General features: G+C 47.7%; 1 protein-coding gene across 1 annotated transcript in view; it reads right to left on the bottom strand.

Moving 5' to 3' along the window:
* NECAB2 (N-terminal EF-hand calcium binding protein 2) overlaps window positions 1-15,686 on the bottom strand; it is a 155,168-nt gene extending 139,482 nt beyond the window's left edge. Inside the window, exons 1-2 of the mRNA XM_066637400.1 lie at window positions 15,480-15,686; window positions 3,910-3,934 (exon numbers count right to left, since the gene is read on the bottom strand). Coding sequence (XP_066493497.1) covers window positions 3,910-3,934; window positions 15,480-15,686 — 232 coding nt within the window. The remainder of the gene's footprint in view (window positions 1-3,909; window positions 3,935-15,479) is intronic.
* Window positions 15,687-16,212: the final 526 nt, after the last annotated feature.

The raw sequence follows: 16,212 nt of genomic DNA, 5'->3' as shown, positions 1-16,212 counted from the left end.
AACAATTCCAGGATCCACCAGCAGCCTGTACTACAGCCTGCAAGCCAATGTGCATCAGGTACTGCTACATAACATGAACATCCAGATTCTCAAACTGGCAGAACTTTTCAGGGCCTGGGTTCCAATTTGGCTCTTAAAAAAAAAAAGGGAATCTCCAGCCTTCCACCCAGAAAGCGTTATCTCATTCGAGACATTGTGTGGAAGGAGATGCACAACTCTCCAGTTATGTAACCGCACATCACTTACACAGCTGCGATTTATTTTTAAATGTGAGGAAGAGAAGGAAAGTTTCCTACTTGCATATTACTCAAGTGTATGTAATGATTCCTTTGATCATCCAGACCCTTCGGCACTCCCCCTCTGTGCCATCTGGAGCAAGTTCCGGGGGCTGCTACCAAACAGCTCATTTCCAGGGTTTCCGCAGCCAGGTGCAGACAGGACTGTGCCCTCATTTTCTCGCCTACCCCCTTTCCCTTTCTACCCCACATTCTTGTCAGAAACTGGCTTGCTAGTGGTGCAGAATAAGCTCCCTGTCAGTTCTTTTCATTCTTTTTTCAAGCAAACGCAGCTGCACGCTACATAAAAGGCTCATCCTCAGGGGAGTGCGATCCATTTACTTTAAAAAATACATGAATTAATCACAACTATCCATCAAGTTTAGCTTTTCAAGGTCCAGTGCAGCACCCTCAGGAACGGAACCTCCTCGGGGTTGAAACAAGAAGAACCATAGGAGGAGACACATGGAAAAGGAAGAGGAATTCCCTCAGTGTCAACTCAGGACTTCCCCCTTCCACCTGAATTTCCCCCCCTCCAGACACAACTATCTCTGAAGACCTTCTTGTGGACCCTGCTAGAAAACCAATCCCCCATCAAGGGAAGTCAGAGCAAGCACCTGCAGAATCAGACAAGCCACAGAAAACTTCCCAGATGAAGGCAGCTGCCTTAAACTGGCTGCAGTATACATAAAATAGACTCTTACAAGGAAGGTTGGAAGGAATCTTGGACATCGAGTCCAAACTGCCCCCCCTCCCCCAGTGCTGACAGGCCCTGAGGCCTACTAGGAAGTTTGGTCAATGACATTTGCATTGATAATGTTTAAGTCAGATCAAATGTTGGCATCCTTTAGTCTCGGAAGACTATGGTATCGCGCTCTGAATGGTGGTTCTGGAACAGTGTCCTCTCCAGTATGCGAAGCCTGGGTAAAGTAGGTTTGGAGGATAGGCTGTTATCCATGCAGCAAATCCCCCCTCTCCACGTCGCTGAAATGGTCCAATGGAAAGGCAGAGGCCAATACGGTTGGTTCCAGCGGCGTCGCAGGAGTTGCCAGAACGTGACTGTGTTCAGCCATGAACTGCCTCAGGGACTCCGGCTCCTGATTTTGCCTCGAGGTTGACTCCTGAAGCCTTTTCCTTAACTGGATGTAGCCACAAGGCAGTGGAGGTTTGGGATCAGAGTTTTCCTTCTCTCAGATGAGCTGCCTTCCCAGGCTGACGAGCCCCATCTACCCGGTGCCTATTTAGTCACCTCTTACGACAAGTACAGCCAAACTGAGGGCCTATTCTTATCCCCAGCCCCCAGGGGAGATCAAATATTGTATTAGAAATGGAATTTTGCATTGCTAACAAACTGCAACCACAAAATGCTAAAAATCTCTGAACCAATATCGGTCTACAGAATATGTCTGAGCAGGAGTGGCTGCATTTATTTTTACAGAAGTCTGAAAAGATCAGCAGAGATAAAAGAGAAACTGATATCCTGAGGCATGGAGAAACTTCAGCAGGATGGATGATGGATGGCAGGAAGAGCAGACAAGTGAAGACACATGCATCAACACAAAACTTGTACAGGCTGCAAAACCACACTGGATCACAACTATATCAAAGTTCAGTCATTCTGAGGTTTATGCCGTTCCTTGCGACTCATGGAACAGGATGTCTGCTCAAAGGCAATGTCCGTATTTGGAGAGCCAGGATTACTGGGTGAGGGGTTGCAACATTACTCTCTGAGGCCAAACCCAGGACCCAGTTATCTCTGGACAACTCTGCCTTCCAACTTCCAATTCAGACTAATAATATAAAGGCAAAAGTGATCCTTTTTCACAAGGACCACTTTTTGCCTTTATAGTATTAGTCTGTCTCCCACTCTGATAGGAGATGCAGCAGGACAAGATAGAGGTAACATGTGCATATTGCCAGTTTCCCCACCTCAGATCTTCCAGCAGCCTACTGGATTGGCCACTCAATAGAGTGTGCTAGCTGTGGGTAAGACTGAATAGAGACTTAGGGCCCAATCCTATCCGACTTTCCAGTGCTGATGTAGCAGTGCCAATGCAGGTGTGCACTGCTTCCTGCAGTGGGGGGGGGGGGGGTCACATTTGTTCCCTTATTTCAGGGCTGTACTGTGGTTGCATTGGCACTGGACAGCTGGATAGGACTGGGCCCTTAGACACTTCAGAACTTTTTCCTGTTGCTATCAACACCAATAAATGTTTAAGCAATTTTAAGCAATACCAATTGTCGTGGTCTCACTTCACTCTCCTCCCAATCAGAACCCTCTCCAGGTCAGATCAACCTGTTGAATTTGGGCAAATTTTTCTACTTTCGCAGGTAGAACAAGTCAGGGTTTGTTCCAACAACTGAACCTGGCAACCTGTTTGCAGATGAGCCAGGATAGGAATGTGAGATTCAATTCCCTATGAAATGTGCTTTCACAGTGTCATTAGTAAGCCCCCTACTGATCCTTCTGCCCCAGTACTTTCTGAGGCCAATTATCAAAATGGTCCATTCACTATTACAAGCTGCTAATAGGACAATGAAAATATGGGCATGGGAGGTATTTTGACCCAGCCTTAACCAGGGTTCCATGCATGGCTACAAGCACATTTCATTCACCTTACCATGTTGTTTCACCAGAAACCACAAGTCTAACATCATTGGCTTCCAATGCAGCATTCCTACAAGTTTTTTTTAGGGGGCTGGATTAAATGACCTCCACAGTCTGTTCTAACTCAGTTGTTTTCAATGTTTTTCCTTCATGGCACACTAACCTCTACAGTCTTTGCCACTTGTGATGTCACTTCTGCCTTCCTGGAAACTCTTCTGGGTTCTGTGGCTGTTTCTAGGGCAACTGTCTGCATTAACAAATTGTCTCTCTCTCTTTTCCCACCACCAGAGGGACAGACAATTTGTGACTGCAGACAGTTGCCCTGCAAACAGCCACAGAACCCAGAAGAGCTTTTCAGCAATTTTCAGCTGCTGTGCTGCAAACTCTTACGGCACTCCTGTGGACCTCTTGTGGTGCACCAATGTGCCATGGCAAACCAGTTAAAAACAGCCGTTCTAACTCATCTGCTGATTCTATGCATAGGCCTCTTTCATCTGAGTCCTTTCTCCAGGTGATGCTCAGGATACCTAACCTGGATACATAACCACAATCTTTTACAGCGATTTTTGCAACCAGGCAGTTCTTCATTGGAGCTGAAAAGCTCCACAGTGGAGCATCTCCTTGGCACGCAGAAGCTCCTAAATCCAATCTCCAGTTAAAATTTCACATCTACTAACACTAACTTCTGCTAACCAAGTTGAAAAAGACTCATGTCCTTGACCCTGTCATTGATTGCTTGTATAAATTATACTGGGCTAAACCAGTCTGAGGCAACTTCCTAAATTCAACACAGAGATTACCTTCAAGAACATACAGAACCACAACAAATGAAGAATGTTTGCTGGAAATATCTTGATTGATAATTTATAGTCAACAACATCTGTCCTTCCTAAGAGAGAAACTGCATTGATCCCAAACACTACCAGCAATTCAGGACAGCAAAGATCAGAATGAACAACAGTATTTGCAAAATCTATTCCAATTTATACGGAAAGCAACACCCACAAATTAAATATGGAGACTCACCATTTTTGTCTGCTCGTCTGAAGATCTAGAATGAAAGAAAGAAACAATTATTTACTATGTTTTGAATAATTTGGTTACTGAAATGCAAACACCAGCAATAGCGTTTCCACTACCCAAAAAGACAAGATGGTGTTAGACTTTGCATCCAGCACTTGAACAACACAGTGGTTTTGGCAGGGGATAGGGCATCATTTTATTAATCTGTGTTAATCTCTCTCTGAAAAGGAAGGAAGGAAGGAATTTCCCCTACACGACTCAATAGCCTTTGGGCTGCAGCAATCCAATTTCCTTCAGCTTCTTTCCATCCTCAAAGGGTTGACATGGTCTGTCTCAAGGTGAGCAGGAGTGAACTGCTCACCACTTGTTTCTGGATGTGATTCAAGGTCCTGGCTACTACTCTTTGGGCGCAATCCTATCTTACTCTGAAACAGGGAAGCCAGGAGGCTTGCACTGTATGCAGCGCAAGATAGGGCACCACAGTGGTTCAGCCAAAGGTAAGGGGAAACTTTTCCCCTTCCCCCCGGGTAAGTCACTGCAGCCCTTATGGGTCTCAACTTCAAATCAAAACTTTAGATATAGGCTGATGGGTTCTGAGCTGTCTGTGACAGATCAGGAGAGAGATCTTGGGGTGGTGGTGGACAGGTCGATGAAAGTGTCGACCAATGTGCGGCGGCAGTGAAGAAGGCCAATTCTATGCTTGAGAACAAAACGGCTAATATTATAATGCCATTGTACAAATCGATGGTAAGACCACACCCGGAGTATTGTGTCCAGTTCTGGTCACCACATCTCAAAAAGGATATAGTGGAAATGGAAAAGGTGCAAAAGAGAGCGACTAAGATGATTGCTGGGCTGGGGCACCTTCCTTATGAGGAAAGGCTACAGCCTTTGGGCCTCTTTAACCTAGAAAAGAGACACCTGAGGGGGAACATGATTGAGACATACAAAATTATGCAGGGGATGGACAGAGTGGATAGAGAGATGCTCTTTACACTCTCACATAACACCAGAACCAGGGGACATCCACTAAAATTGAGTGCTGGGAGAGTTAGAACAGACAAAGGAAAATATTTCTTTACTCAGCGTGTGGTTGGTCTGTGGAACTCCTTGCCACAGGATGTGGTGATGGTGTCTGGCCTGGATGCCTTTAAAAGGGGATTAGATAAGTTTCTGGAGGAAAAATCCATTACGGGTTACAAGCCATGATGTGCATGTGCAACCTCTTGATTTTAGAAATGGGCTATGTCAGATGCAAGGGAGGGCACCAGGATGAGGTCTCTTGTTATCTGGTGTGCTCCCTGGGGCATTTGGTGGGCCACTGTGAGATACTGGAAGCTGGACTAGATGGGCCTATGGCCTGATCCAGTGGGGCTGTTCTCATGTTCTTATGTCTCCTCGGACTTGCACCACCTCCTGGGGTGGCACAAGTCCGAGGAGAGCAGAGCAGCCTGAAGTCATTCCATGCTGCCTGGGGAACGGGACTAGGATCCGGCAAAAACAGCCGGATCCCAGCCCCATCTCCCTCTCCCCACCCACCCAAATCTGGGATCTTCCCCCGCCCGCACTCCCCCCACCCCGGAACGCCTCCCCCTCACCTCCTCCCCATCCTCCACAGAGCCTCGCATTGGCAGAGCTCGGCTGACACAAGGCTTGCTCCCTCCGTCAGTACAGAGGCTGGATTCAGCCTCCGCGGGCCAGCAGACCTCTATGACTCACAAGGAGGCACAAGGGACTTGCCCCGGCCCAAGGGCGAGACAGGATTGTGCCCTTAAGGTCCTTTATGGCCTAGGAGCAGGACACCCCAAGGAGCACTTTCCTTTATACAAAACGATCTTAAAACCATTTCTGCTCAGCCCACAGGTGTACACATTCGGTCCCTGTTGTGTATATGCATCATTGGGCAGAAATGGTTTAAGAGCTGAAAGGGAGGCTCTTTTGTATGTCCTGCCGCTTCGAAGGTGGCAGGGTCTTTGCAGGGACCTTCCTGTGATGGTTCCCAAACCCCCAGTTTTTCACCAGAGACCGAAGGTCCAACTCTTTCAGTAGACACAACCTGCATTCTCTCCATCTAGTTTGCTGCTTCCTTGTTCCCCACTTCTCTGCCATGGCTGAAGTTTGCTGCTGTTTCATTGTAGGAGTTTTATGGACTGCTTTAATTTCCTGGTTCTAAGCCATTTTGAGTCCTCTCGTGCGAGAAAACGTAGGATATAATTTTTTACAAAAATAAATAAAAATGCATAATTGAGATGAGGCGAAGCATGACTAGTGGCGCACTTTGCCCACTCTCTCCATCTCTCCCACCACTGACTTGGCAGGGAAGCAAGGCTAATTCTGCTCCACTTTCCTTTGCACATAAAGCATTCACAGGGGAGGGCGAGAGAACAGGATGCTGCAAAATGTGTCATGGAGCATTCTTTGTGCAAGCTCAGGACTTCCTCTCTTCCAAAACACCTTGACGAGAGAGCATGGCTGACTGTGCTCCACCTCCCTCTCCATCTCCATACTTGGCAAAGTTCCCCTGGCCTAAGGATCCATTTGGAAGTGAAGGAGTAGCCTCCAAAAGTGGCCCCCACTTACCACCAAAACAGGCCCTTCTGCCCAACACCCCTAAGGACCCTGTGGGAGAGAAGCAGTCTTGCAGTGCAGACACAGGTTCCCCAGAGTTGATAAGAAACACCGTGGAAAGCCACTGGAATACCCCACCTCAGTCCCCAGGCAAAGCTCTGCACCCTACTCATATTTCTCATCAATCCCCATGATTGCTTTTTGGGAGGTAAAGAAGTGTTTTAACTTCTGAAGGTTTTCTGCAAGGGAAAAAGGTCTCCAAGGCAAGGGTTTGTTGTGGAAGTACGTTAACCTGAGTCGAGTGTTGATTTTGAGCTGAATAACGAAATGAGAAACTGTTTGGTACAGTCCTGTTTTGCAAGGTATATTAGAATAGTACATCCATAGGCTATGCCCCAGGATACCACGTAATTAGCACTAGCCAATTGCTTCCAATCCCAGCCCAGATGGTAGGGAGCTTGATTAGGTCTCTGGTTATGAACATAAGAATGTAAGAACATCCCTGCTGGATCAGGCCATAGGCCCATCTAGTCCAGATTCCTGTATCTTACAGCGGCCCACCAAATGCCCCAGGGAGCACACCAGATAACAAGAGACCTCATCCTGGTGCCCTCCCTTGCATCTGACGTAGTCCATTTCTAAGATCAAGAGGTTGCACATACATATCGTGGCTTGTAATCCGGAATGGATTTTTCCTCCAGAAACTTGTACAATTCCCTTTAAAAAGCATCTAGGCCAGATGCCATCACCACATCCTGTGGCAAGGAGTTCCACAGACCAACCACACGCTGAGTAAAGAAATATTTTCTTTTGTCTGTTCTAACTCTCCCAGCATTCAATTTTAGTGGATGTCCCCTGGTTCTGGTGTTATGTGAGAGTGTAAAGAGCATCACTCTATCCACTCTTTCCTTCCCGTGCATAATTTTGTATGTCTCAATCATGTCCCCCCTCAGGCGTCTCTTTTCTAGGCTGAAGAGGCCCAAACGCCGTAGCCTTTCCTCATAAGGAAGGTGCCCCAGCCCAGTAATCATCTTAGTCGCTCTCTTTTGCACCTTTTCCATTTCCGCTATGTCCTTTTTGAGATGTGGCGACCAGAACTGGACACAATACTCCAGTTCTACGAGTCTTCTTACTCCAAACCCGATACCTCATTTGAGCAACACTGAACTTTCCCACAATGTCTGTGGCAAGAACTGAACAGTCCTTGAGAGCAGCATTGCCTGTTGTGTCTTTAAGGTACGCTGCTGGACCTATGCCTGAGTAAATAAAAGAGTGTGCAGACATCCCTGCCTGCTTGATGTTTTAAATGACATGCTAGCCTATCCGTATTCCTCTGCTGCTCTTTCTGTATATGTACTGCCAACATGCAGGAGCATCACAGGAGCAAATGAGGGTCAATAAGTGAGGAGGGGAAATTGGAAGCATAAGAAATGTAACCTGAGTGCAGCAAAGGGACTCTAGCACATACACACCCCAATTTGTTGGAAAACACATTCATACGTAATGCTGAAGGAGGGCAAACCTGAACCCGGGGGAGGAAAGGAATGCAAGCTGGAAGATCAAAGCAGTACTGCAAGAGACGAACAGGGAAATGAAATTCAATCTTCTGGCAGAAAAACAGGTTGTCAGCAAGCAGATTCTCATGATCTTGCACTGCCTGTATAATTAATGTACAGTAGTAAAAGGAGAGACGGTGGTTCACTCTGTGTGGGAAGGAGATAAATTTAGATCAAAGCAAGTAAGAGCAGAGCAGGGGAGGGGGATACATAACAACAAGCCAACATCTTGCTGCCTGGAAATAATATTTGGGGATTAGAGACAGAGGAAATGGAAGTCTTTTGACCCTTATGTCTTTTTACCAGGGAATGTTTGCTTTAATGATGTTTGCTTTTTGGGAGTTTGCTCCAAAAGCCTGCTTTTTCATTAATTTTTCATTAATTCCATTAATTTTTGTTTCTTAATTACCAGGTGATGTTTGCTCTAATGAGGGTGAGCACATAATCAGCTGAAAAAACTGTATTTTAAAAAAATCTTTACACCTTTAGAGTGCAATGATTGCAGGAGCATTAGTTACTTTGTGGGTTTTTTGGAGTTTTTTTTAAAATGAAGAATTCTTATTTTATGGACAGCTTATAACTTGAAATGGGGGGGAAGGGGCCCTAAAACTGCCCCCCGGATTGACTTTTTGCCACACATCATAACAGTGGCATTCCTCCAAGTAGCTGGAGGGCACCATTTTTTTACCTTAACCCAGACCTAGATGCTGTGCATGCAAAATATTCTACTGGGGCCTATAGTTGCACTAGGAGCTGCTATCATAACTCCCGTCCTGAGCAGTAGCTCACCGTCTGATCTTGATCCAGAAGGACCAGCCCCAGGTCCTGATGCTAGGCTGGAGCCTGCCAGAGAAGAGATCCCAGAGCCAGAGATCCTGGAACCACAGACCCAAGAGCAAGCACCCATTGACTCTGAACCCAAACTCTTGAAGAACCAGTCCCTCCCACACACTCTTGATGATCTCCAAGCCTGCTCAAAAGCAGCAGATCCAGGGCAGAAGAATGAGCAGAGAGGAGCAAGACTCCAGGTCAGAGGACTAGTACCCCTCAACCCTCCAGCTTGGGGGCCTAGAGGTAATCCTCATTCCATCTCTGGTCCTTGCTGGAGCTCTCCAAGATTCTTACCTCCACTTGCACTGGCTTGCCTCCTGCCAGACCTGATGGGTTCCTGCCTGGAGGTCAGGACAACTTCAGCCAAACCCACCCTGCTAGTATGTGTGCTTGGCAACCCAGATGATGTACGCCACATGCCTGCACTACTCCCCCATGAAGGTTTCTTTTGCAATGAAGACAACCAGCCCCAGGAGACCATGGTGCAGAGTGCAGCAGGGAGGGCTGTCGCAGCCTTTCCCTACAGGCCTTTTTCCCACTCAAAATCCATTCCCCAAGCTGGCTTCCCTCTTCTGCCACAGCTGAAATCACACTCTTTGGCTCATGCATTAACTGATGCGAACATACAAAACGTTTTACTGGTACAGTCTGAAAACAAGAAGTTAGAAGCTTTTTGCTACCCCCTTTCCCTATGCAGGAATTTTTAAACAGGAAACATTCATTCTGAAGATTAAAATGAGAAGAAAAATACCTATTACCATATATTTCATTACAAAGCAAAGGGAAAACCTTGGTAATTTAAAATTATAGAAATGCTATTTATAAATAGCATTTGTACACGCACACCCCATGGCATGTTAGGAATTGGAAGGATCTTAGAGGTCATCTACTCCAACCCCCTTATCAAGCATCTCTGATAGATGGTCATCCAGCCTCTACTTGAACACTTCTCATGCAGAAGAACCCCTTGTCATTGGCATCACTATGGGGTGTGGGAAGTGCAGAACGCACCAGGACAAGAGGAGGTAGGAATCAATCAATTAAAAATTTATTTAGTTAAGCAACAAGATTTCTTTAACTGGGAGACAGCCCTAGAATTAAATACATTCATTAAATGCATTCAGTTGCTGCTTCTAAAGTTTCCGGAGTTGCATAATTCCCAAAGGTCAGGCTTTGTACACACTGTTTTGTCCTTATCCGACAGGAAGATGAACCTATGGCCAAGTGCCCTGCCTACACAGAATGTTGGATGCTTGGCAGGAAAGGCATAACAAGGAGATCAAACCATTTGTTTTAGTGCCACCAAATATCCAAATACAGTGTGACTCAAAGAAAACAGGCTGTGCAGAAGAGGAAATTGCAATACTTCCTTTTCTGCAATATGATTCCATCTATCAGAGATGCTGTAGCACTTGCCTGCACTGATAAGGGGTTGGAGTAGATGACCTCTAAGATCTTTCCAATGCCTAACAACAATTCCTAAGACCCCTCAGAAGAGAATAGTCTTTAAAAAACAAAAAAGAAAAAGTCTGCTTAATAACTCCATTTTGAAAGCTGAGTAAAACCACATCCAGCCTCTACATAATGCAAAAGACGGACAAGAGCTGGAAATAAAGCAATCCCAGATAAATTAGTGAACCATCAGAGGGAAGAATCATAATTAACTTCTACAAGATTTAAGAGGGAAACTAACCAGAAGGGGGAAATTAAGTCAGAAGGGTAAATCAATAGAACATTACTGAACAATTGCTTTATTAATGAGGGCTGGAAGGAGGCATGGAGGACAAGGCAAAACAGCTCTTGGATTTGGTGTTGCTACTTATTTGGGAGGTTGATGCACATTAAAGACAGCAGATTATTCCCCTGGGCTCTCTTTGAACACTGGTAAGGGCTGCAGGCTGCAATCTTGTAAGTGAAATGAGACCATCACTGCAGTCATCAGAAGTCCACAATATGAAAGAGGGAATACTGAAGGCCCAAAGTCATATGCAGACTGAAAAAGTACCAAGATTTGGCCCAACGTGACTCTGTTTTCAATATGCTCATACAGAGCAAGGATCACACTGAAATCTCCAGTGGAGCTCTACAATTGTTATCCCCTTTCAGGTTAGCTCCCCTCAGGCAATGGATTTTCCCATAAGTAAAACTTAGGCTGTTTCTTTTGCATTTCCTATGCAAATGAACCCTGGGAAGAATACAGATGTGCAGTTAACTCCTTTCTCTGTCTGAACACATGGTACAAGTCAGTGGCATCACTAGGGTTCGCGGCACCCAGTACGAGATGCCAGCATGTCCCCCCCATGCAGTGGGCGGGGCAATACCCCAGGTGGTGGGCGTGGTGATGTACCATCACTCCGCCCCCACTGGCTTTTCGGCTGTACCTTTTGATAGAACAAAGTCTGAACGCATTCTGCATGAAATTACCCATTTCATATATAACATGATGGTATTTCATCCAAACTGTGATTTTAGTGATTTTGGTCACTAGTAGTGTCACACAGACACACACCCCAAGGGTGTCCACTTACTAACATCTTATTGTAGCAGTTCTCAAACTTTTAGCACTGGGACCCACTTTTTAGAATGACAATCTGTCCAAGACCCACCAGAAGTGATGTCATGGTGGAAATGACATCATCAGGCAAAATAAAATAAAGATGTATAAATAATTAAAGTAAAACAAATAATTAAATAAGCAGAAGCCAGTCCTGTTCCACAAAGTGTATTTACTCTGCAGCCTGCCTGCAATAAGACCCCCCCTCCAAAACCAGTAAGGTTTTCAGCCCTACCCAGTGCCCAGTTCAAATTAAGAATTTCTGTTTAAACCAGATCACTGTCAGGATCCAGCTTTCTTTGCAAGTCTCAAAAAGGGTCACCTTATCAGCTGAAGCCTCCATTGGATCATTTTTAGTGGGGGGGAGGCTGCCTTCTGGAGCACTTGTTTAGCTCCAGGTGCATAGGATCAGGACCATTCTGGTAGCCTTGCACTCTCCTTCATCTGATCTTCCACACCAGCCAAGGCACATTTGCTTACTCATGAGTAAACTCACTTTCCATTGGGCTCTATACATTCATCTGCTTGAAGGGAAGGACTTCCTTCTCAGGTGTTTTTGTGGGCTGCATTCATTGGATTAGGACCATTGTGGTATCATTGAATTCCTAGCAGCCTGCCCTTTCTGACGGACTAAGGAACATTCACTTTCTCATGAGTAAACATGCGATACGGCTCACATTCACTTTCCATAGGGATCCATGCATTTTTTGTTCTCCGGTTTTTTAGCCATAACTTTCGATAGAAAGGAGATATTTCACTCTGGTTTTTCACATTGCATTCTGCTCAAAATTCCACATCCAATGGTGTATAATATGATGGGGTTACTCCTAACCACCAAAATTTTAGTGTGTCACCCCCATGCGCGTCACCCAGTGTGGTCCGCACCCCCTAGTAACGCCACTGGTACAAGTGGCATTCCTGATTAAACTGCTGTTCTTAATGGGGCTGTTCATGAGTAATGCAGCACCCAGGTACAGAATGCCCATTGGGTACAACTATCTGACGCCCTTTGTTAAACAGGTTCTGAAGCAGTATCAAAAGCCTACACCTCACCAGGAGCAGCAGTATCTATCATAAGCAGCAATCCCCCTTTTCAGATACCTTCAGTTCTCAGAAAGTGAAAATAAAAACACAAAAGCATTCTTTGTCACTTTCCTGAATGTGTCTTAAATTGATATGCAAGATGTTTCCAACCCAAAGTTGTTAGTAGGTCTACCCCCAAGTAAACACACCAGCTGAACATGCTGAATCACAAGTAATTCTTATGTTGCTCTTTATTGGTGAGAATTTCACATTGGAGTGGGTCAAGAAAAGAGGAGCACATGTGAGCTTCCATCTATTGGAAAGTAACTAGCGCTGGCTTTTCATATCAGCTTTCAGTTTCTAGTCCTTGCATTAAAAGTTCTCCAGTATGCCATACCAAGCTATACTCCTTTGAACTGGAGATTGGCTGCATTCAAAACAATTTCCTCCATACTGAAATCTGGCATGTCACGACCAAGGCTTTTGTCTCGTCTCTACTCTAGCATGTGACTTTTCTAGGGAGATGGGCTCTGTTTGTAGGATGAAGCACCCAGTCATGACAACCTCCACCTGCTAACCGAACAGATGCAGCCCAACACAAGATCACCACCTCAGTAAGAATGAAGTCAACACTGATATTAGTATGTATAGAAATAACGAACCATCTCAAATGCTCCTCGAATCTCCTGCTTTTCCACATATTAATTTTAAATAGATCCTAGATAGGAGGAGCCATTCTGACTGAAGCGATTCCTGGAAAGCTTTGTTCCTCTTAACATGATGCAAAGGAAACCCTGCTAAAATACCCAAGATTGCCTTCCATAGGCCCTGGAGACTGATGCTGATTCCTGGAGAATTAGATTAGCAAACTGATCTAAGGGTAGGCCTTGCTGGGATGGATCAGAAGTGTGGAGGAGAGTGATGGGCTAGAATGCTGGCTAGCACTCCGTCCCTTCCATTTTCTCTTCCACTCCATTCCTTCATTTTCAAAGTCAAGAAGAGTACAATTGGATTTCTCCTACCCAATTTAAGATCAAGCTGCCTCATCATGATCATTAGATTTAGAGTCAGATACAACCATTTTCTGCTATTTCTCATTCCAAGTAGCTGGAGAAGATATAAATATATGTCTACTAGCTCATTAGGCATGATTTAATGTAACACAGACGAATGAGTTGTGGGAGGGGTTGTTTGATGAGTGCCAGGGCTAATTAATCCAGGATGATTTACCCATCAACAACAGCAGAGTTCTGCTATTAAAGAATCAAGTATATTTGCAAATTTTAGGGGAGTGAAATTGACATGCATCATATTAAGGAACCATTTCAGGCAGTCTTGTTAATTCTTCATTTTTTGCCACCACCAATTTCTCTCAAATGATTCTGTAAGGTTCTCTTTAAAAAGAGGACTAGATACTAATTGTCAAAAATTATTGCTGCAATTTTTTTTTGAAAGTTCTGTGCAACCTCTGCTTCTTCCTGTCTAGCCCAGTGTTTCTAAACATTTGAATACCATACCTGAGATGTTCTTGGAAAAACAATCAAAGCTGAAAGCCTGCTGCTTTTGCAAGGAGCTTTGCCTTGCTGAACAGTGCCCAGAGATTTACTGGATGATCTCCACTGAGAGCAGGTAACTCATTCAGGTGCATCTTTGCATTGGGTGATTGGATCACTCAGTCATTAATGTGGAGATGACAGAATAACTTGCTTTCATAAGGTGCTGATCGGAAGGATAGGTGCTTATGCACCGGCGCTGCTTAGAACTGGGCTGTAAGTCTGCTCTTCCCAGAGCCCCAAAGTCTTGCTACGGCACACAGTGTTTAGAAGCCTCCAATCTGCAAGCACACCGTTTATCGCGCTGATCTTACTTTTCTAGAACTCAGAACTTATGGCTAAACTTCATGAGTGCCGTTTGCCAAAACTTAGAGAACTTGGACAACTGTGGCTCAGTCAGTACTTTTATGATAGCATTTTTGCTTGAAAGGTACACTGCTGTTTGAAACAGGTGTAGGATTAGCAAACTAAAATAGCACTTGGACCAAAATAGAATTAGTGCTGCGTTACTAAAGGTTTCATAAGCTGGCATCCTACAGTAGACTCGCTGAGGAATCAGTCACAGGTGCTGGGAAGGGATGACTGACACTTGTGTGATATCTGATGGCACTGACCATTGCTCCCAAAGGATACGGGGAGGTGGAGACCGAGAGTGCCCTCCAAACTGTGGCCTGGGCCAGCCCAACTCCCTTGGGACAGCCTCCAGGTGTGGGAAAAGTGCCAGAAGGCACTTCTGCACCACTGTGGGAGGAGGCAGAATGGTGCACATCAGTGTGCCAAACTGGGCCCTGCAGGTAAGTATGTGCCAGCCTGCCTCGGCTGGCCCAGGAGTTTGGGGAGGGTGGGGGCAGAATGTGGTCATTCTGGGGTGGGCTGGGGGGGCCTGGCCCAGGAGGGGGCACCTCTGCCTGATCCCAACCCCCTCCCGAGCGCCCCGGCCGGCCGAGCACTGGGCTGCTCGGATATGACCCACCTCCTTGGGGGTCCCACTTGGGCCACTGCCTTGTGCCCGGCCAGCCCACCTGCCCCGGGGCTTCCCCCCTTCGCTGCACCCACAAGCCCGCACACGGGGACTGCCGCGGGGATTCCTTCCCTCCCGACGGGGACTGAGCTGCCCCGCCACTGACTCTCGGGGACCGACTCCGAGTAGACACGCCGGGGCTCGCTGCAGCGGGTGCAGCCCGCGGGCTGCCCCCCGCGGAGGGGAGTCCGCGTCCCGGTGCCCACCCGCCACCCGCCGCGTGGGGGCTCCGCCGGGCGTCAGAGGCGGCTGGTGCTGCCCGCCGGGCAGGCTGCGCTCGGGCACTGCCGGCTCTCGCCAGCCGCACGCGGGCGGCCGGTGCCCGAGGAGCTCCTTGGGCGGCTCGAGGAGGTCGAGCGCCCCTCGCCGGGCAGGGCACTCTCGGCCGCCCCTTCGCTCGTCCCGCCGCGGAGGTAGACTGCGCCGGCCCCGGGAGGCTCCCCCCGCCCAGCCCAGCCCGGACTCACATCGAGGATGACGGAGGCGCCCTTGCGCGGCTGGCCGGGGCCGGGGGCGCTCTGCGGGAGCTCGCGGTCCGGCGGGCCGCCCTCGTCGCTCATCCTGGCCACGACCCAGCGCAGCAGCCCGTCCAGCCCGCGCTGCTGCTGCTGCTGCTGCTTGCGCAGGAGCCTCTGCACGCCGGCCCGGCAGTAGCGCGCCGCCTGCTCGCACATCTTGCGCGGCGCCGCCGGCCCGCCCCGCCCCGCCCCGCCACGCGCCAGCCCGGCCCGGCCCGAGGGGCGCGGCAGGGGCGCCCCCCGGACGGCTCCGGCGCAGACTTCGCCCGCCCGCTGGACGGAGCGGCAGCCCAGGCAGGCTGGCCCTGCAGTCCAAGCGACTGCCGGCAGCGCCCAGGCAGCCGGGAAACAGAGGCCCCGGCCCTGGCCACACTCGGCCCCCCCAAGGACCCTGCAAGCCCCCAAGGACCGCCACGCGCGAGGACGCCAAGGCGCTGCCCTCAGCTGAGCTGTCTCCAGCCCGCTGCTTCAGTTGACCAGCTGGCCACTGGAAAGTAGAGAGTTGCCTGTGACAGATCAGGAGAGAGATCTTGGGTGGTGGTGGACAGGGGGACATGAGTGAGACATACAGAATTATGCAGGGGAGGGACAGAGTGGATAGGGAGATGCTCTTTACACTCTCACATAACACCAGAACCAGGGGACATCCACTCAAATTGAGTGCTGGGACAGTTAGGACAGA

Source organism: Tiliqua scincoides, chromosome 9, assembly GCF_035046505.1.
Source record: "Tiliqua scincoides isolate rTilSci1 chromosome 9, rTilSci1.hap2, whole genome shotgun sequence".
Taxonomy (NCBI): domain Eukaryota; kingdom Metazoa; phylum Chordata; class Lepidosauria; order Squamata; family Scincidae; genus Tiliqua; species Tiliqua scincoides.
This window is presented reverse-complemented; position numbering and strand designations above follow the sequence as displayed.